General features: G+C 37.7%; 1 protein-coding gene across 6 annotated transcripts in view; it reads left to right on the top strand.

Annotated features, from left to right (window-relative positions):
* wnk4b (WNK lysine deficient protein kinase 4b) overlaps nt 1–15,120 on the top strand; it is a 69,414-nt gene that overhangs the window by 25,628 nt on the left and 28,666 nt on the right. For 5 of the 6 annotated variants that reach the window (XM_067381649.1, XM_067381648.1, XM_067381647.1 and 2 more), the window contains 3 exons: nt 3,177–3,349; nt 5,414–5,634; nt 6,295–6,452. In XM_067381649.1, the coding sequence (XP_067237750.1) occupies nt 3,177–3,349; nt 5,414–5,634; nt 6,295–6,452 (552 nt within the window). Of the gene's footprint in view, nt 1–3,176; nt 3,350–4,593; nt 4,723–5,413; nt 5,635–6,294; nt 6,453–15,120 lie in introns of those variants that run through there. The other variant, XM_067381653.1, reaches the window with a different exon arrangement.

The following is a 15,120-nucleotide window of genomic DNA, read 5'->3' as shown; positions in this document are numbered from 1 at the left end:
TGAAGCAAAACCAGTTAGGACCACTTATCATGAAGCATAACCAGTTAAGACCCAATTATTGTGAAGCAAAACCAGTTAAGACCCAATTATTGTGAAGCAAAACCAGTGAAGACCCAATTATTGTGAAGCAAAACCAGTTTAGAACCACTTATCGTGAAGCAAAACCAGTTTAGAACCACTTATCGTGAAGCAAAACCAGTTTAGAACTACTTATCGTGAAGCAAAACCAGTTTAGAACCACTTATCGTGAAGCAAAACCAGTTTAGAACCACTTATCGTGAAGCAAAACCAGTTAAGACCCAATTATTGTGAAGCAAAACCAGTTTAGAACCACTTATCGTGAAGCAAAACCAGTTTAGAATCACTTATCGTGAAGCAAAACCAGTTAAGACCCAATTATTGTGAAGCAAAACCAGTTTAGAACCACTTATCGTGAAGCAAAACCAGTTAAGACCCAATTATTGTGAAGCAAAACCAGTTAAGACCCAATTATTGTGAAGCAAAACCAGTTAAGACCCAATTATTGTGAAGCAAAACCAGTTTAGAACCACTTATCGTGAAGCAAAACCAGTTTAGAACCACTTATCGTGAAGCAAAACCAGTTTAGAACCACTTATCGTGAAGCAAAACCAGTTAAGACCCAATTATTGTGAAGCAAAACCAGTTTAGACCCAATTATTGTGAAGCAAAACCAGTTTAGAACCACTTATCGTGAAGCAAAACCAGTTAAGACCCAATTATTGTGAAGCAAAACCAGTTAAGACCCAATTATTGTGAAGCAAAACCAGTTAAGACCCAATTATTGTGAAGCAAAACCAGTTTAGAACCACTTATCGTGAAGCAAAACCAGTTTAGAACCACTTATCGTGAAGCAAAACCAGTTTAGAACCACTTATCGTGAAGCAAAACCAGTTTAGAACCACTTATCGTGAAGCAAAACCAGCTGAGAACCACTTATCTGATGGGAAATTGTGGGTGGGCAGGGAAAGCAACTGAGGGAAGGAGAGAGTAAAGGTGATGATACATGTGGCAACCTTTTGAGCAATGTTGCCGAGCAACGTTGCTTGGGCACTTTCCCAATGAGAATGAGCAACAAATTTATATCTGGATTTGTTAGATCAGTCGTGGGCAATTGTTTGAGATCCTCCAATCATAATGCTAGCAGCCGATCACGTGACTGGTTCGGAGTTTTCAGAAAAAAATCAGACAAGATGGTGGCCTCTCAGCGGCAGTGGAGCGGAGAAAAGGGGTGTGAACTTATATCTTTTTACACTAGTAAGTTGTCATGCGTCAACCCAAAACAGGGAATTTACCTCATATAATGCTTAAAATACCAACAACTGTCCAATGTAATGCGTGTAAACTGTAATTAAGCCATTGAATGTTTTCAGTTAAATACTAAAAAGACGGGACCTATTTCACGTTTGTAGTAGTGTTGGCTGTAGGGCGTATGGCACATGAATGTAGCTTTTGATGCGATCGACGCGGGTATTCATTGGGTTGGCAATAGATTTGCTCCTCTCCGATTAGTTGCTGCCAACTGTCCGTTGCCCTAATTAGTTGCCCGTTGACGGCAACATTGCTCAGCAACATTGCTCAAAAAGTTGCCCCGTGTATCATCACCTAAAGTTTCACACAGCTGTTTTTGCTGGACTGTAGCGTGGTACTTCCTGAAATAGCGTTGTCAGAGATGGAACAGCATTCCTCAGCAGCTCTGTCTAACATACAAGACATTGGATCTTCTTTCCTGCTTTCCCTGCAGTACCATATTACTACATTACTCTTATTAATGCACTCTCAACACGCTCATGCACTCTTCACCCTTCACTCCCACCACCTTCATCCAAATCTGTCAAGACTGTCCTCATCTGCCTTGGTTACATAACCAGCTGTCTTTGCCCCACATTCAGGATGTTTCAGATCTATCAGAAAGATGTTTTCTATTAGACTAAGCACCAGAAATTAGCCTTTTCACTGAGCATTTCAATGTTTTGCGCCCCCGGTAGGGTTGTCTTCCTGAACCAAACACATTCACACATGAACTCATTCAGAACAATCAGTTCTCTGTTTTAAAGATGAAAAATACCCAATTTGAGTGTGTTTTTGCTGGTTACAGGCTGACAAACATGAGCATGAGGCAGTCAATGGTCCAGTTGACCTGTCAACTGTCTCAGGGGCCCGAGACTGAGAGGGTCCCCCATGTTTTTGGCACCATCTGGCTGTGCCTTTGACAGGTCAAGCTGTTTGAAGAGCCAGATGTGGCATTTCAAACAAACTTAGGTGTGCTAGATGTGTTTTTACCAGCAACTTCTGTCAACTACCTCCTCTTTTTACAAAAAATTATGCAGTTCAGCCTTCAAAGCCCAAAGCCACAAATCAAAGTTATGAAAGAAGACAGCACTGTCAGGTTTTCCATGTGCGTAGCACAGAATCTTTTAGCTAAGAGTGTGTGCAAGCTTATGGATTTGGCACATTTTCCACTGCATTTCTGATACTTTTAAAACACAGAATAGCTGCTAACTTGATTTACTGAGTTGTGTTTTGATTTGTCAGGGAATTCTGGTCTGTTTATTCTTAGTTTATTTGCAGTGCAGTTTGGAGACTGACTTCTCAAGTGACCCATGAAGTTTAGGGGGAAAGTATATGGATAATTTCACTTGCTTTTTGACCTTCTAAATTATTTTTTTAGGAACCAGAAACAACATTTCTATCAAACTATCATACTTTAAACACTACATATTACCCCGAACTCTAAATGAGAAGGATTGTTTTGTTGTATTGTTTTACAAGAACATTGTTCAAACCTCCAACTCTTAACCTAACCATAAAATTTGATTGGTCAATAGGAATGTTGTTCCATGATTAGGCAGATTGACCCAGGAACATGTCCTACTTGGAGAAATCACATTAGCATATTAAACTTCAAAGAAAAGGGACTAAATGGCAAAAAAGGCTTTAAGTCGTAATTTGAGACCTGAAGGTTGGTTAACAAATGTTGTTATGAATTCTCAGCCACTGAAGTCCCTTTCAACTTCAATGTGGTTGAACTTCAGTTGACAAAGAACTGTCCCACAAGTCACAAAGTGTACAAAGCTCGCCATACTGTATGTCCGATCATGTATCAACATGAATGTTCTAACCCATAAATTTACTTGAAATATGTGCCTCTTCAACAGACCCGAAGGCTGACGAAAGTGGAACGGCAGCGTTTCAGTGAAGAGGTGGACATGCTGAAGTGCCTGCAGCATCCAAACATTGTCCGTTTTTACGACTCCTGGAAGTCCACAATGAAAGGGCAGAAGTGCATTATCCTTGTGACAGAACTCATGACGTCAGGGACTCTGAAGACGTAAGTTCAGTCTGTGCATAGATGTGCAAAATTACTACAAAACTACTTGCAGATGGTCTGGCCATTAGAGATGCCAGTGCAAAGACGAGAAAAGATGTTTCTCTTCTAATTGAACTTCTGCTCATTCTTGTGCATTCTCACACGAGACACTGAAGCCCAGCTGCTTTTCCAATTCTTTTCCCCAGAATAATAAACTGCACTTTGTCATTTTGCAGACACATTTATTAAGAGTTGACAACCATAGAATAATTGCAGTCATATGGAAAAGTGTTTTGCTCAATAAATGGAAGATCTCTTTTTATTGAGCTCACTCTTACTCACAAGTTCTGAACCTATGGATAACTACCCAAATCTTTCACAACTATGCCACCACCATAGTATAAATTTGTATCCCTGTATGTTATTAAATAATTATTATATCCATTCCTTTGGCACTGTTTGTTAAAAGGTAAGTTCACCCCAAAATGAAAATTTTGTCATTAATTACTCACCCTTATGTTGTTTCGAACGCTTCTGAAAAGACTTTCGTTCATCTTCAGAACACAAATAAACATCTTTTTGATGAAATCTGAGAGATGTCTATCTCTCCATTGATTGCCTTTGCAATGACCACTTTGACGCTTCAAAAAGTTCATAAAGAGATCGGGAAACAAACTAATCCATATGAATTGAGTGGTTTAGTCCAAATTTTCTGAAGAGGCTGGATCACTCCTTGTGATGAATAGATTTAAATTAGGCTTTTACTCGCATGTAAACATTGATCATTGATAAACATTGATTAAAAAAATGATCCGTTGTAAAAATCAGTAGTTATTAATTTAGGTAATATATCTATATATCAGCACCGGAGAAAACAGTGATCGTCCAGCTCAGTTCTGTTTGCATACAAGGGTGTCAATGCAGGCAGATCAAAAACATTGTTGAATATCAAGTGTCCCCAACTAAGCAAGCCAAAGGCGACAGCAACAAGGAACCCAAACTCCAACAGGTGACATCAGGTGACCAACAGGCGACAAAAATAGAGCAAAAAACCTTGGAAGAACCCAAGCTCAGTCGGGGGGCCAGTTCTCCTCTGGCCAACAACAAACAGTGCATGATTATGATTCAGGCAGCGTTACAGGTCATAAATCTGATTAGGATCGCAACAGTCAAAATATTTAATCCAGTTCTATCTAGTTGAAGATCGTATTCATCACGCCGTTATGGGACGGTTTGTTGGGAATCTGTGCCACTGGCTGTCGTGTCGGTGAGGCCTTCACAGGGGATGATCTAGTTGACGCAATCTCTGCTGACACTTCAGGGCTGCGTTGTCGTCATGTCTAGGCACAGGTCCTCCATCTGATCTGGATATGGCTTGGAACCGACTGACTACGGTAAACCTTGGGATAAACAGAGACAAATATTAGCATAGATGCCATTCTTCTTCTGATGTAACGAGTACATCAGGTGTTATAGGAGGTGTTCCCAGTTCCGGCTGACCTCATTTATGCAGCCTAATAATCCTTTAACGTATGTGAAAACATAGATTGAGAATGTGTTATGTGTATGCCAAGTTAGAAGTCTAGATTTAATCTGACAGAGTGTGTCTGCTTCCTAAACAATGCTAGGAAGACTGTTCCAAAGTTTAGGTGCTAAAAAGCAAAAGGATCTACCACCTGCAGTTGATTTTGATATTCTAAGTATTATCAACTGGCCTTACTTCTGAGATCGCAATAAGTTAAGAGCTCGCTCAGGTACTGGGGAGCTAAACCATTTAGTGCTTTGTAAGTGATTAGCAAGATTTTAAAATCAATACGATGTTATACTCAACCGAACACGAATAACGCACAAGAACAAACCTCTTGATGTTGATCCAGGAACATGTTGTATTGCCTTAGAATTTAACTAAAAATTTAGCTACTATAACTAAAATGCCTACCTTTTGGAATAACCTTCATTTTGAGAAAGTCCCTAAAAATGCAGGCAGCTTACAATGTTTTGGAACAAAGCACAAATTTTTTGCATTTTGTTGTTTGTCTCTGTTTTTTGAGCTTAAGAGAATTCGTATTTGCCGTTTCCCTTTAGGTATCTGAAAAGGTTCAAAGAGATGAAGCTAAAGCTCCTCCAGCGTTGGAGTCATCAGATCCTCAAGGGCCTTCACTTCCTGCACACCCGAACACCTCCCATAATCCACCGAGATCTTAAATGTGACAACATCTTCATCACTGGCCCTACTGGATCTGTTAAGATTGGTGATTTGGGCCTAGCCACTCTCAAGAGTGCCTCATTTGCTAAGAGTGTCATTGGTAAGGTTTAGTGCTTATTAAATTTAAACTTTACTATGTCAACAATTCCTCTTCATTCACTCCAGCAGAACTTTCTTTGACCTTCACAAGAGTTACTGTAAACAGTGCCCTGAGCTACCTCTACTATAGGCTTATCTTGTTTGTTTTCTCTGTCAACTGTATTTATGCCCCAACAAGTGCTTGACACAGATTTCTCACCTTGCCTGTACACAGTGCTGCATATACCACATTAACTCATTAGCTCTGCATTGGCTCTACACAGTTTAAAATCTGATCTGCTCAGATTAGGAGAGTTCAATGACATGAATAAGTAAAGAATGTGTGACCTGGTACATCAGGCAAACCCAACCAATAGCTCAAGTTCCCAGAACTGAGTTTTCAAGGGTTGCTTGTTCAGTATCTTAAGTGTTTGTGGAAGTCTTTGCCCTTAAAATGTAATGTATCGCCCTCAAATGTATTGTGCATGTTTATGAGTGCACGTTTAACAATAAGAGACTTGGTGGGCTAAACAAAGCTCTGGGATCACCACTGTGCCCTTGAGCAAAACATTGTATCCTAGGATACCACATTAGGACTGTCCTTGTATGCTTTGGATAAAAGTCCCTGCTAAATGGATGCCTTAATGCTTATTTTTTGACATTGATCTTTACTCCCACATAGGAACCCCAGAGTTCATGGCTCCAGAGATGTACGAGGAGAAATATGATGAAGCTGTGGATGTTTATGCCTTCGGCATGTGCATCCTGGAGATGACCACGTCAGAGTACCCTTACTCAGAGTGCCAAAACGCTGCGCAGATCTACCGCAAAGTCACCAGTGTAAGTCAATCCTCGCATCTGTATCGCAAGGTTGAGATGGATGTCACTGCCCCGGGCTGCATTTAATATGTTATTTACCGTCAATACACACAGCATTGCCTTGTCAGGTTACATGAAAAGTATCACCTCTTTCTGTGTCTGCTTCTCACACGTACTACACATGCCATTTTGTGAAACCATGCACCAATTCTCTGTTCTCTCAGCTCTCCACCACCTACTTCTTCGGCCATCTCCTCTCAAAGAGGCTCCAAAGCTTTTATGAGTCCACTAATGGTTGTTTGAGGCCTTTATGAGGTGCTCAGTGACTTTTCTTTGCAACAAGGGGACAATTAGCGCATCTCTCTTGAGCTGTAATTCTACTTAGAGATGCTAATCTCGCCCAGATCTCTAATCAACCCCTTGGTTAACCCCAGAATCCAAGTTGATTTCTGATTACAGTGCTACAAATGTGTCATTTCATTGTACTTGTGTGCATTGCATGCTAACCTCTATCTTGGGTGAGAATCAAGTTGCATGGTTATAATTTCTTCCACAAGGGGTGACTTTTTCCCTTGGGATGACCCATTAAGAGTCCTAACTAATCAGCATGTTGATGTGAATAATATACAAAGCAAATACTGTACAGTTAAACAGTTTTAGAACAACACTAGCAGCATTGTTGAATACAGAAGCCCTAGAGGAGATCCATTATTTTGGTAGGAAAAGTGCCTGATTTCCTTTTTCTCGTCCTGAAACCGCAGTATTTCAGTTCCATTTATGATGTATTTAATGGCCAACACATGTTGAAGAAACACTTTTCCAATTCACTACATTATCCTGTCCTGCATCATGGTCCAGTGTTTGTGACATTGCAGCCATTCAGTCTTCAATCAGTGCGTCCTTTGGTTGTGTTTTGTTCCTGTTTTTCCTCACCGATTAGTGTTATAGCATTGTCAAGGTTAGGCAGATTCAGATTCAGCTGATAAGGAAAGAGGAAGGAAAGCGTGAATTAGATGCTTGCAGTCATTTGTGTGTCTGACATGACAAACAGACGTCACCTTTCATCTTGCTGTTCCTGATACAATAGAGCAGTGAATTTGTGGAATATGTGGCTCTGGCTTTGAAGTTGGCATGCATAAATTACATGGTTGGTCAGAGAGGACATTTCCGTTTTCCAGAACACTAAGCGATAAGAATAGACAGAGCAAGACAATAGCGTTTTTCCAAAATGTAGTGTGCTTCCAATCTAGGCTACATTTTTAAACATTATGGGTTTGCTTTTGATGCAAACAGATCTAAGGAAGTGTCGTACATATCCACTGAGGTGAATGCAGTCCCAGAAAGCACTGCAGCAAGCTTTGTGGTATATTTGTTTATGTTATATATTTACATTTATCCAAGTATACACTACTGTTTAGAAGTTTGTGGCCAATAAGATATTTTTTTTAAAGAGGTTTCCTACGCCTACCAAAGCTGCATTTATTTGATTATTAATATAGTAAAAACAGTAATATTGTGAAATATTATGACAATTTAAAACAGCTGTTCAAGAAACACTTCTGCTTAATATTTTTGTGGAAACCATGGTAATGTTTTTCTCAAGATCCATTGATGATAAATAGATCATTTTTTTGAGATATATATATATTTTTTTATCTGTTAAAGTCTTTTTTTGTCAATTTTGGTCAATTTAATATATCCTTGCTGATGTGTGTATGTATATATATATATATATATATATATATATATATATATATATATATATATATATATATATATATATAATATATATATATATGCTTGCAGTCATTTGTGTGTCTGACATGACAAACAGACGGCACCTTTCATCTTGCTGTTCCTGATACAATAGAGCAGTGAATTTGTGGCATATGTGGCTATATATATATAATATGTATGTGCAGTTAAACCAAATTATTCTGACATTTTTTATATTTTTGATATATATTTTTACTAGAGGGTACAGGACACTATAGTTCATTTATGTAAGTGAGGATAACAGAATAAAGTAAACTGCGACATATTGTACCCAAAAATTCTTAATACAGTGGACTACTTAAGTGTTATCTGACATAATTAAGATACATTTTTTTCTGAGACAGTTTAACACTGAGATCTTGTCATATTTTATTACCATATTTAAAACTATAGTGAATAAACTGTATTAATGAATGAAATGTTCAAGGTGTCTGAATCAATTTTGGTTTGACTGTATATACACTGCCCTGCCAAAAAAGTCTCTGTTTGGATTTTAATAGGCAAATACTTAAGAATCTATGAATGGATCATTATTACAGTGATTATTATTTTTCTAGCATGTTATATGTTTGGCAACAGTTCTTGTAACCTTAAAGATGTAGAGTGTAGCTTTTCATTTCTTAAACAACCATGTATTAAGATGTATCATGGCCAAATTCCAGGATGATAATGTCAAGATTCCCCAGGGTTAAAATTGTGAAAGAATGATTCAGAGAGCATGAAGAATCATTTTCACACATGAATTGGCACCTCTGAGTCCAGACCTTAATTTCATTGAAAGTCTTTGGGATGCACCTCTTGATGGAAATAGCATTACAACATTTATTTCCATTGAGAGGTGCATCTATTTTTGGTCAAGATCTTGTATTGACAATGCAAGAGGTGAGCACTCTGTAAAGTCTCCTCCAGCACATCCCAAAAAATTACACTGAGGTTAAGTTCAGTGCCAATTCATGTGTGAAAATGATTCTTCAAGCTCCCTTCCAACAATTCCTTCACAATTTGAGCCTGATGAATCTTGGCACTGTCATCCTGGAATAAGGCTATGATACATCCTAATACATGGTTATTTAAGAAATGAAAAGCTACACACTCCATCTTTTAGGGTTAAAAGAACTGTTGCCAAACATATAACATGCTAAAAAAAAAAAAAAAATCACTGTAATAATGGTCCATCCATAGACTCTTAAGTATTTGCCTATTAAAATCCATTTTAGACATTCTACTAACTCTAAGTAACTTTGCAACTACATGCCATCTAACTCTCATTATTTTGCAACTATATGTCAACTAACTCTAATTAGAGTATTAACACTGTAGGCTATTTGAGTCCGGGTTAGCAGAATAAGTTGACGTACGTAAAAGTACTAGTAGTAGTATGTCTGTTGGGGGGCATCAGAATAAAGTGTTAGCAGATATTAAGCAGAAACTGTACTAATCTGTCTACTAACTAGTTGACATGTAGTTGCAGTGTTACTTATAGTTAGTAGAATGTCTAAAGTGGATTATCAAACCTAATTCTTAATTCCTACTGTAATTCAAGCAAGCCTTATTATCTTACATCATTTTTATAGTTGTTTAAAAATGTTTACTAGGACAAAGACAGAAATACTGATTAAGACAGTGATTTTTTTTTTTCTGTGTATGTATATCTTGTATATCTCTATTTTGCATGTGTATCTCGTATGTCTGTATTTGCATGTCCATTTACATCACCAACTCGCACCAATCATAAATCACTGATTTTGACTGTTAATTTTCACATTGCACATAGTGGATCAGCTATGCATGATCTAAGAGTGTGGACACAAACGATACCATGGCCCCTGACAAGCGTGGGAGGGACACCGAGGAGTTCAGTGGGGTAAAGTGGAGCCCAAAGGGGGTCGAACAATGTGCCTGAGCATCAGCTGATCGGAGAAAGTGTCTCAAAGGCACATTCATATTTGATCCCGACGGGCCCTTGCACTTCCCTGGGTTAATGAAAATCATCCTCTCTGTGTCGCCGGGGGCTGAGAGCGTGGGGTTTGTGATACGGCTGTCATGATCTGTGGAGGAGGCATTTGACCCTGACATGTTTATGAGAGCAAGAATGATGCTGTTGTTTATAGATAGCTGTGAGTTCTGTTTAGACTGCGAATGGGTTTTATGATCTGCATAAGCCTTTAACAAGCATTTAAGAGATGGGAAAAGGAATGTTCAATTGTTCCTGGAGCAAAGGAAGTTAGAAAGACAAACAGCAGCTTTTCAAAGCTGTTTTTCGAAAACCACGCATCCCAGGCACCCCAGAGAGATGAGGCATGTGTAACACAGAAAATCATTTACATGCAAACGGTGCACATTGCAAACAACAGGCTCCCCTTAGCCATGCAGTTCTTTTTGTTTACGTTTGTTTTAGGCGATGAGCAAATGCCACAAAACACATGAATTTTGTGGAGGATCGAGGTTGAGCTTCAATATATAGAGTCTTAAGTGCACAACACGTTCTCCAACAAACACAATCCTCAATCTCACTGTGTTTGTTTTTCAGATAGGGCTGGACGGATGGGCCCTTGAGCGCAACCTTATGAATTGCTGTCCCTGCACTTAAAATTCTTGTGTTGTTATGCCACAGGGTTCTCTTGGAGTTTTAGGGTTACCATAGCAATGCAGTCTCTTATTTAGTTCTTAACCTGAAAGTCATATTGTAAGGTAAAGGTGCTTGACTCATTCCTGAAATATAACAGCCCTCAAAAGCCTCATACCTTGCAAGTAATAGGGTCACCTTTTTATTTATTTAAAAAAACAAAAAAAACAAACTATAGATACGATAGACAGACAGACAGACAGACAGATACAGAATGACAGATAGATAGATAGATAGATAGATAGATAGGTAGATAGATAGATAGATAGGTAGATAGATAGATAGATAGATAGATAGGTAGATAGATAGATAGGTAGATAGATAGATAGATAGGTAGATAGATAGATAGGTAGATAGATAGGTAGATAGATGGGTAGATGGGTAGATAGGTAGACAGACAGATACAGAACGACAGACAGATGGATACAGAACGATAGATAGACAGACAGACAGACAGACACAGATAGCTATAGATACAGTATGTTGGTAAGAAATATTGTTAAAGCTGCAGTCTGTAAGTTTTGCCTCTGTCGCCATCTCTGTTTGAAACCTGCAATTGCAGTTATTTGCGGAATTATCATCTTTACGTGGGTTGTGCATCGGCACGGCTCCTCAGTGCGGATGAATCTAATGTTTACTGTCAGTCACTGCACCGGTGTGGATACTGTACTGCAGAATCACAGATTGTAGTCTTGGAAGTATCACCAAAGTAAGAATTTTCACTGGAAAATGTCACCTGAACAAGTAAGTAACATGTCTGCCACTTTTGTTCTGACCAACTGAGAATAAAAGCATTACAATAAATCGCATTGCCAATGGTGATTAAATCTAACGATCGCTTAGCTTGGATTATATCAAACCGTGCAAATTATTATTATTGTTACACTCTGTTCTCAAATCGTTAATGTTAGCAACATCAGCATTGCATGACTATGTGTATTTAGTGTGTATTAGTGTTACCTGTAGATTAGCCGCTCCGCAGTCCGAAGTCTTTTTCTTTTGACTGTTGTCACTGATGTTTGTCATTTGGTCCTTTCTGGATTACAATCCACCATCAAAATAAGTTTAATTATTGCAGCTGCTGTGAGAAAAGGCTATAAATGTGCCGCATCTGCAGCATCCTCCACATTTGATTCAGCCTACTAGTGGGACTCCTTCTTTATGTAAACAGATGTGACGTAATGACACAAAGACAAATGGCGGCATGCTCGAATTTCCTGCAGAAACCCACCACAAGTACCGCTCGAATTAGAAAACATTATTACAAGCTTACCGTTGTGAATCAGGCTAAGGTAAGGAGATAGTTTTGAACACTGGCCAGTTATGTACTTGCTCAAAAATGTGATATTGGATCACTTTTAGCCAAAAAAAGTTACGAACTGCAGCTTTAAATACATTTATATATTTTTACTTTTAATGTAAATTAATTATTTATTTAATTTTATATACATATATATATATATATATATATATATATATATATATATATATATATATATATATATATATATATACTTTTTAAATATTTTTTCATTTTATATATTATTATATTATATATAATAATAATAATTATTATTATTATATATATTATTGTCCTACATCTAATTTTAATATATTAGATTTTGTATTTTTAATTTCAGTTCGGTGTGTTCATCTAAACTAGATTTCAGTTGTTTCAGTAGTGTAATGCTGCTGTTGTCATGGCTTCAGCTAATTAAGTGTAATGCAATTAGTCTCTCTTAGATGTGAATCTGGGTGCTGTATTGCCATGGCGACAGATCTGTTCTCGTGAGTTTGTGGAGGTGTTAGGACCAAACTTACTAATGTTCATGTTATTGGGAGGGCAAAAGATTGTGTAACACCTCTATCAGAAGTGCTATAATTAGACCATGTACAGTACACATCGCTATGAAGACTGTCTCCTCATCTGCCTACACAAAAACATGGATAAAACTTTGATGAAACCTCATTAAATTTAACCTACATGGAATATGGAAAAACAGTGCACCTTGATCGCGAAAGTGTGTAAACTTTTTCTTTCTCAACTGTAGGACTTCTAGTGTATGCAGTGAATTGAGTGACATGCAGAACGAGAGGGAAACAGACAGATAGAATTAAGGCTGGATCAGACGTTAATTATGTCTGTTAGTCTTTGTGGAGCCAGTGATGTCACTGAAGCATGTGGTCGTACCACATTAGCTCAAATGATAGAGCATGGCGCTAGCAACACCATAGTTACAGGTTTGATTCCTAGGTAATGTATGTACTGATAAAATGTGTAGCTTGACTCATGACGTAACAAACTTGTATCTATCTTTCTTTCATTCATTCATGGAACAGAAAAGAAGATATTTTGAAGAATGTTTTAACTGTTTTTCCAATAAAATGGAAGTCAGTGGGGTCCAAATGTTGTTTAGAACCCCACTGAGACTGAGACATTTCTCATAATATGAAGACTTCAGATGCAAAAGCCTCTAAGTGCCATCTGAACATTTTTTTTTATGTTTAGGTTCAGTAATTTCACTTTAATGGCAATTAATAAGTCCTTTTAATTGCCATTAAATTGAAATAGCTGAATATAAACATACAAGCTTGATAAATGCTCATTTTAGAAGAAATTTTAGAAGGCTTTTGCATCTGAAGTATTCATATCTTCTTTTGTGCTCCACAGAAGATAAAAGTCATGGCAGCTTAAACCGTTCTGGCAGCTGATGCCATAAAATAACACTGATGTCATGTTTACTTACAATGTTACCTTGCTGTTTTTTTTTTTTATATATTTAGCTTGCAATTCACTCCATGCTGTTTACCTGTTAAATTAACAGCTGAGATGAAAGCCTTCCCATCAGGCTCGAGGTCCGTGCCAGCAAGATGATTGTGGTCAATTAGCAGAGATGCTGGAGTAAACTGACCCAGCCTTTTCACTGCAATCAAAAGCTTTCAGGTCGATTTATTGGCTTTGCATGAGCATAATGAATCTTGCCTGTAAAATGAACAAGAATTTAGCCAAGCTAATCAACCTAATCACAGTTCTCATGAGAGAACGTTTAGATGTAAACTACAGACCTTGGTTTCTGTGGACACATTTGTGACATAGTGCTCATGTTTAAATGCAGTATGAGTACATTAATGATTTGAAGTTCAGCACAGATTGTTTTTGAAGCTTCCAGTTTGGTACACAAACAAGTGGCGTTTTTAATGTTGACATCTAGTAAGTTTGGCATATCTGTCTGCAATCCCTAGGGAAAGGTCATTTCATATCTACAACTTTGATGTCTTCTTACTAAGAGCAACTGGACCCGACAGGGAACAGAATCGTAATGATCATAGTTTGCTCTATGATAGCTCTTTATGTTTCATAAAAATATCATATGTTCAGCCAAAATATTCATTAGGATAAAGACTCAAATGAGACAGTAAGAGAAATGAAACGAATAGGTAAAATTAATTCATAAAAACATTCAGTTGTTTAACATTAGTTAATGCAGTAACTAACATGAACTAATAATTTTAAGACTGTTACAGGATTTATTAATCTTGGTTAATGTAAATTTCTACATTCAAAGAATTAAAGTTTTAAATTAACATGAATGTATTTTGAACAAACATTAATATAATAATTAACTGTTTGTAATTTAACCCGTTTGCAATTAACATTCGAACCTTTGTTCATCTCCAGAACACAAATTAAGATATTTTTGATGAAATCTGAGGGTTTCTGAACCACACAGGCAACAATTTCATTGCACCTTTTGAGGTCCAAAAAGATATTAAAGACATAAAAAAAAAGCGACGAGAATACTTTGACGTAGTGAACACAGTTCAGAGCTTCCGTGTTTACGTCAGAACACTGACTCATTATTGGCCGGCTCCTGCGGCAGCATCACATGCATGCGTCGTGCTGCTCACGTGTACAGTGTCGGCCAATACTGAGCCCACGTTCTGACGCAAACACAGAAAACTGTGTTCACTACATCAACTTCTTATGACAAAACTTCAAATTGTTAAATAAAGTTGTTATTTTTGTTTTTGTGCACGAATATTTCTTGTCACTTCATAACAGTAAGGTTGAACCATGTAGTCACATGAACTATTTTAACGATGCCTTCAATACCTTTCTGGGCTTCAAAAGGTGCAATGTCGTTGCTGCCTATGTGTGGTTCAGATACCCTCGGATTTCATCAAAAATATCTTAATTTGTGTTCCAAAGATGAACAAAGGTCTCTTTAAATCTTGTTTTCTTGATTTACAGTGAGTACCATGTTTTACCATGTCTAATATCGATCT

This window comes from Chanodichthys erythropterus, chromosome 3 (assembly GCF_024489055.1).
Source record: "Chanodichthys erythropterus isolate Z2021 chromosome 3, ASM2448905v1, whole genome shotgun sequence".
NCBI classification, from domain to species: Eukaryota; Metazoa; Chordata; class Actinopteri; order Cypriniformes; family Xenocyprididae; genus Chanodichthys; species Chanodichthys erythropterus.
Note: the sequence above shows the minus strand (reverse complement) of the source record. Positions and strands in the feature narration are given on the sequence as shown.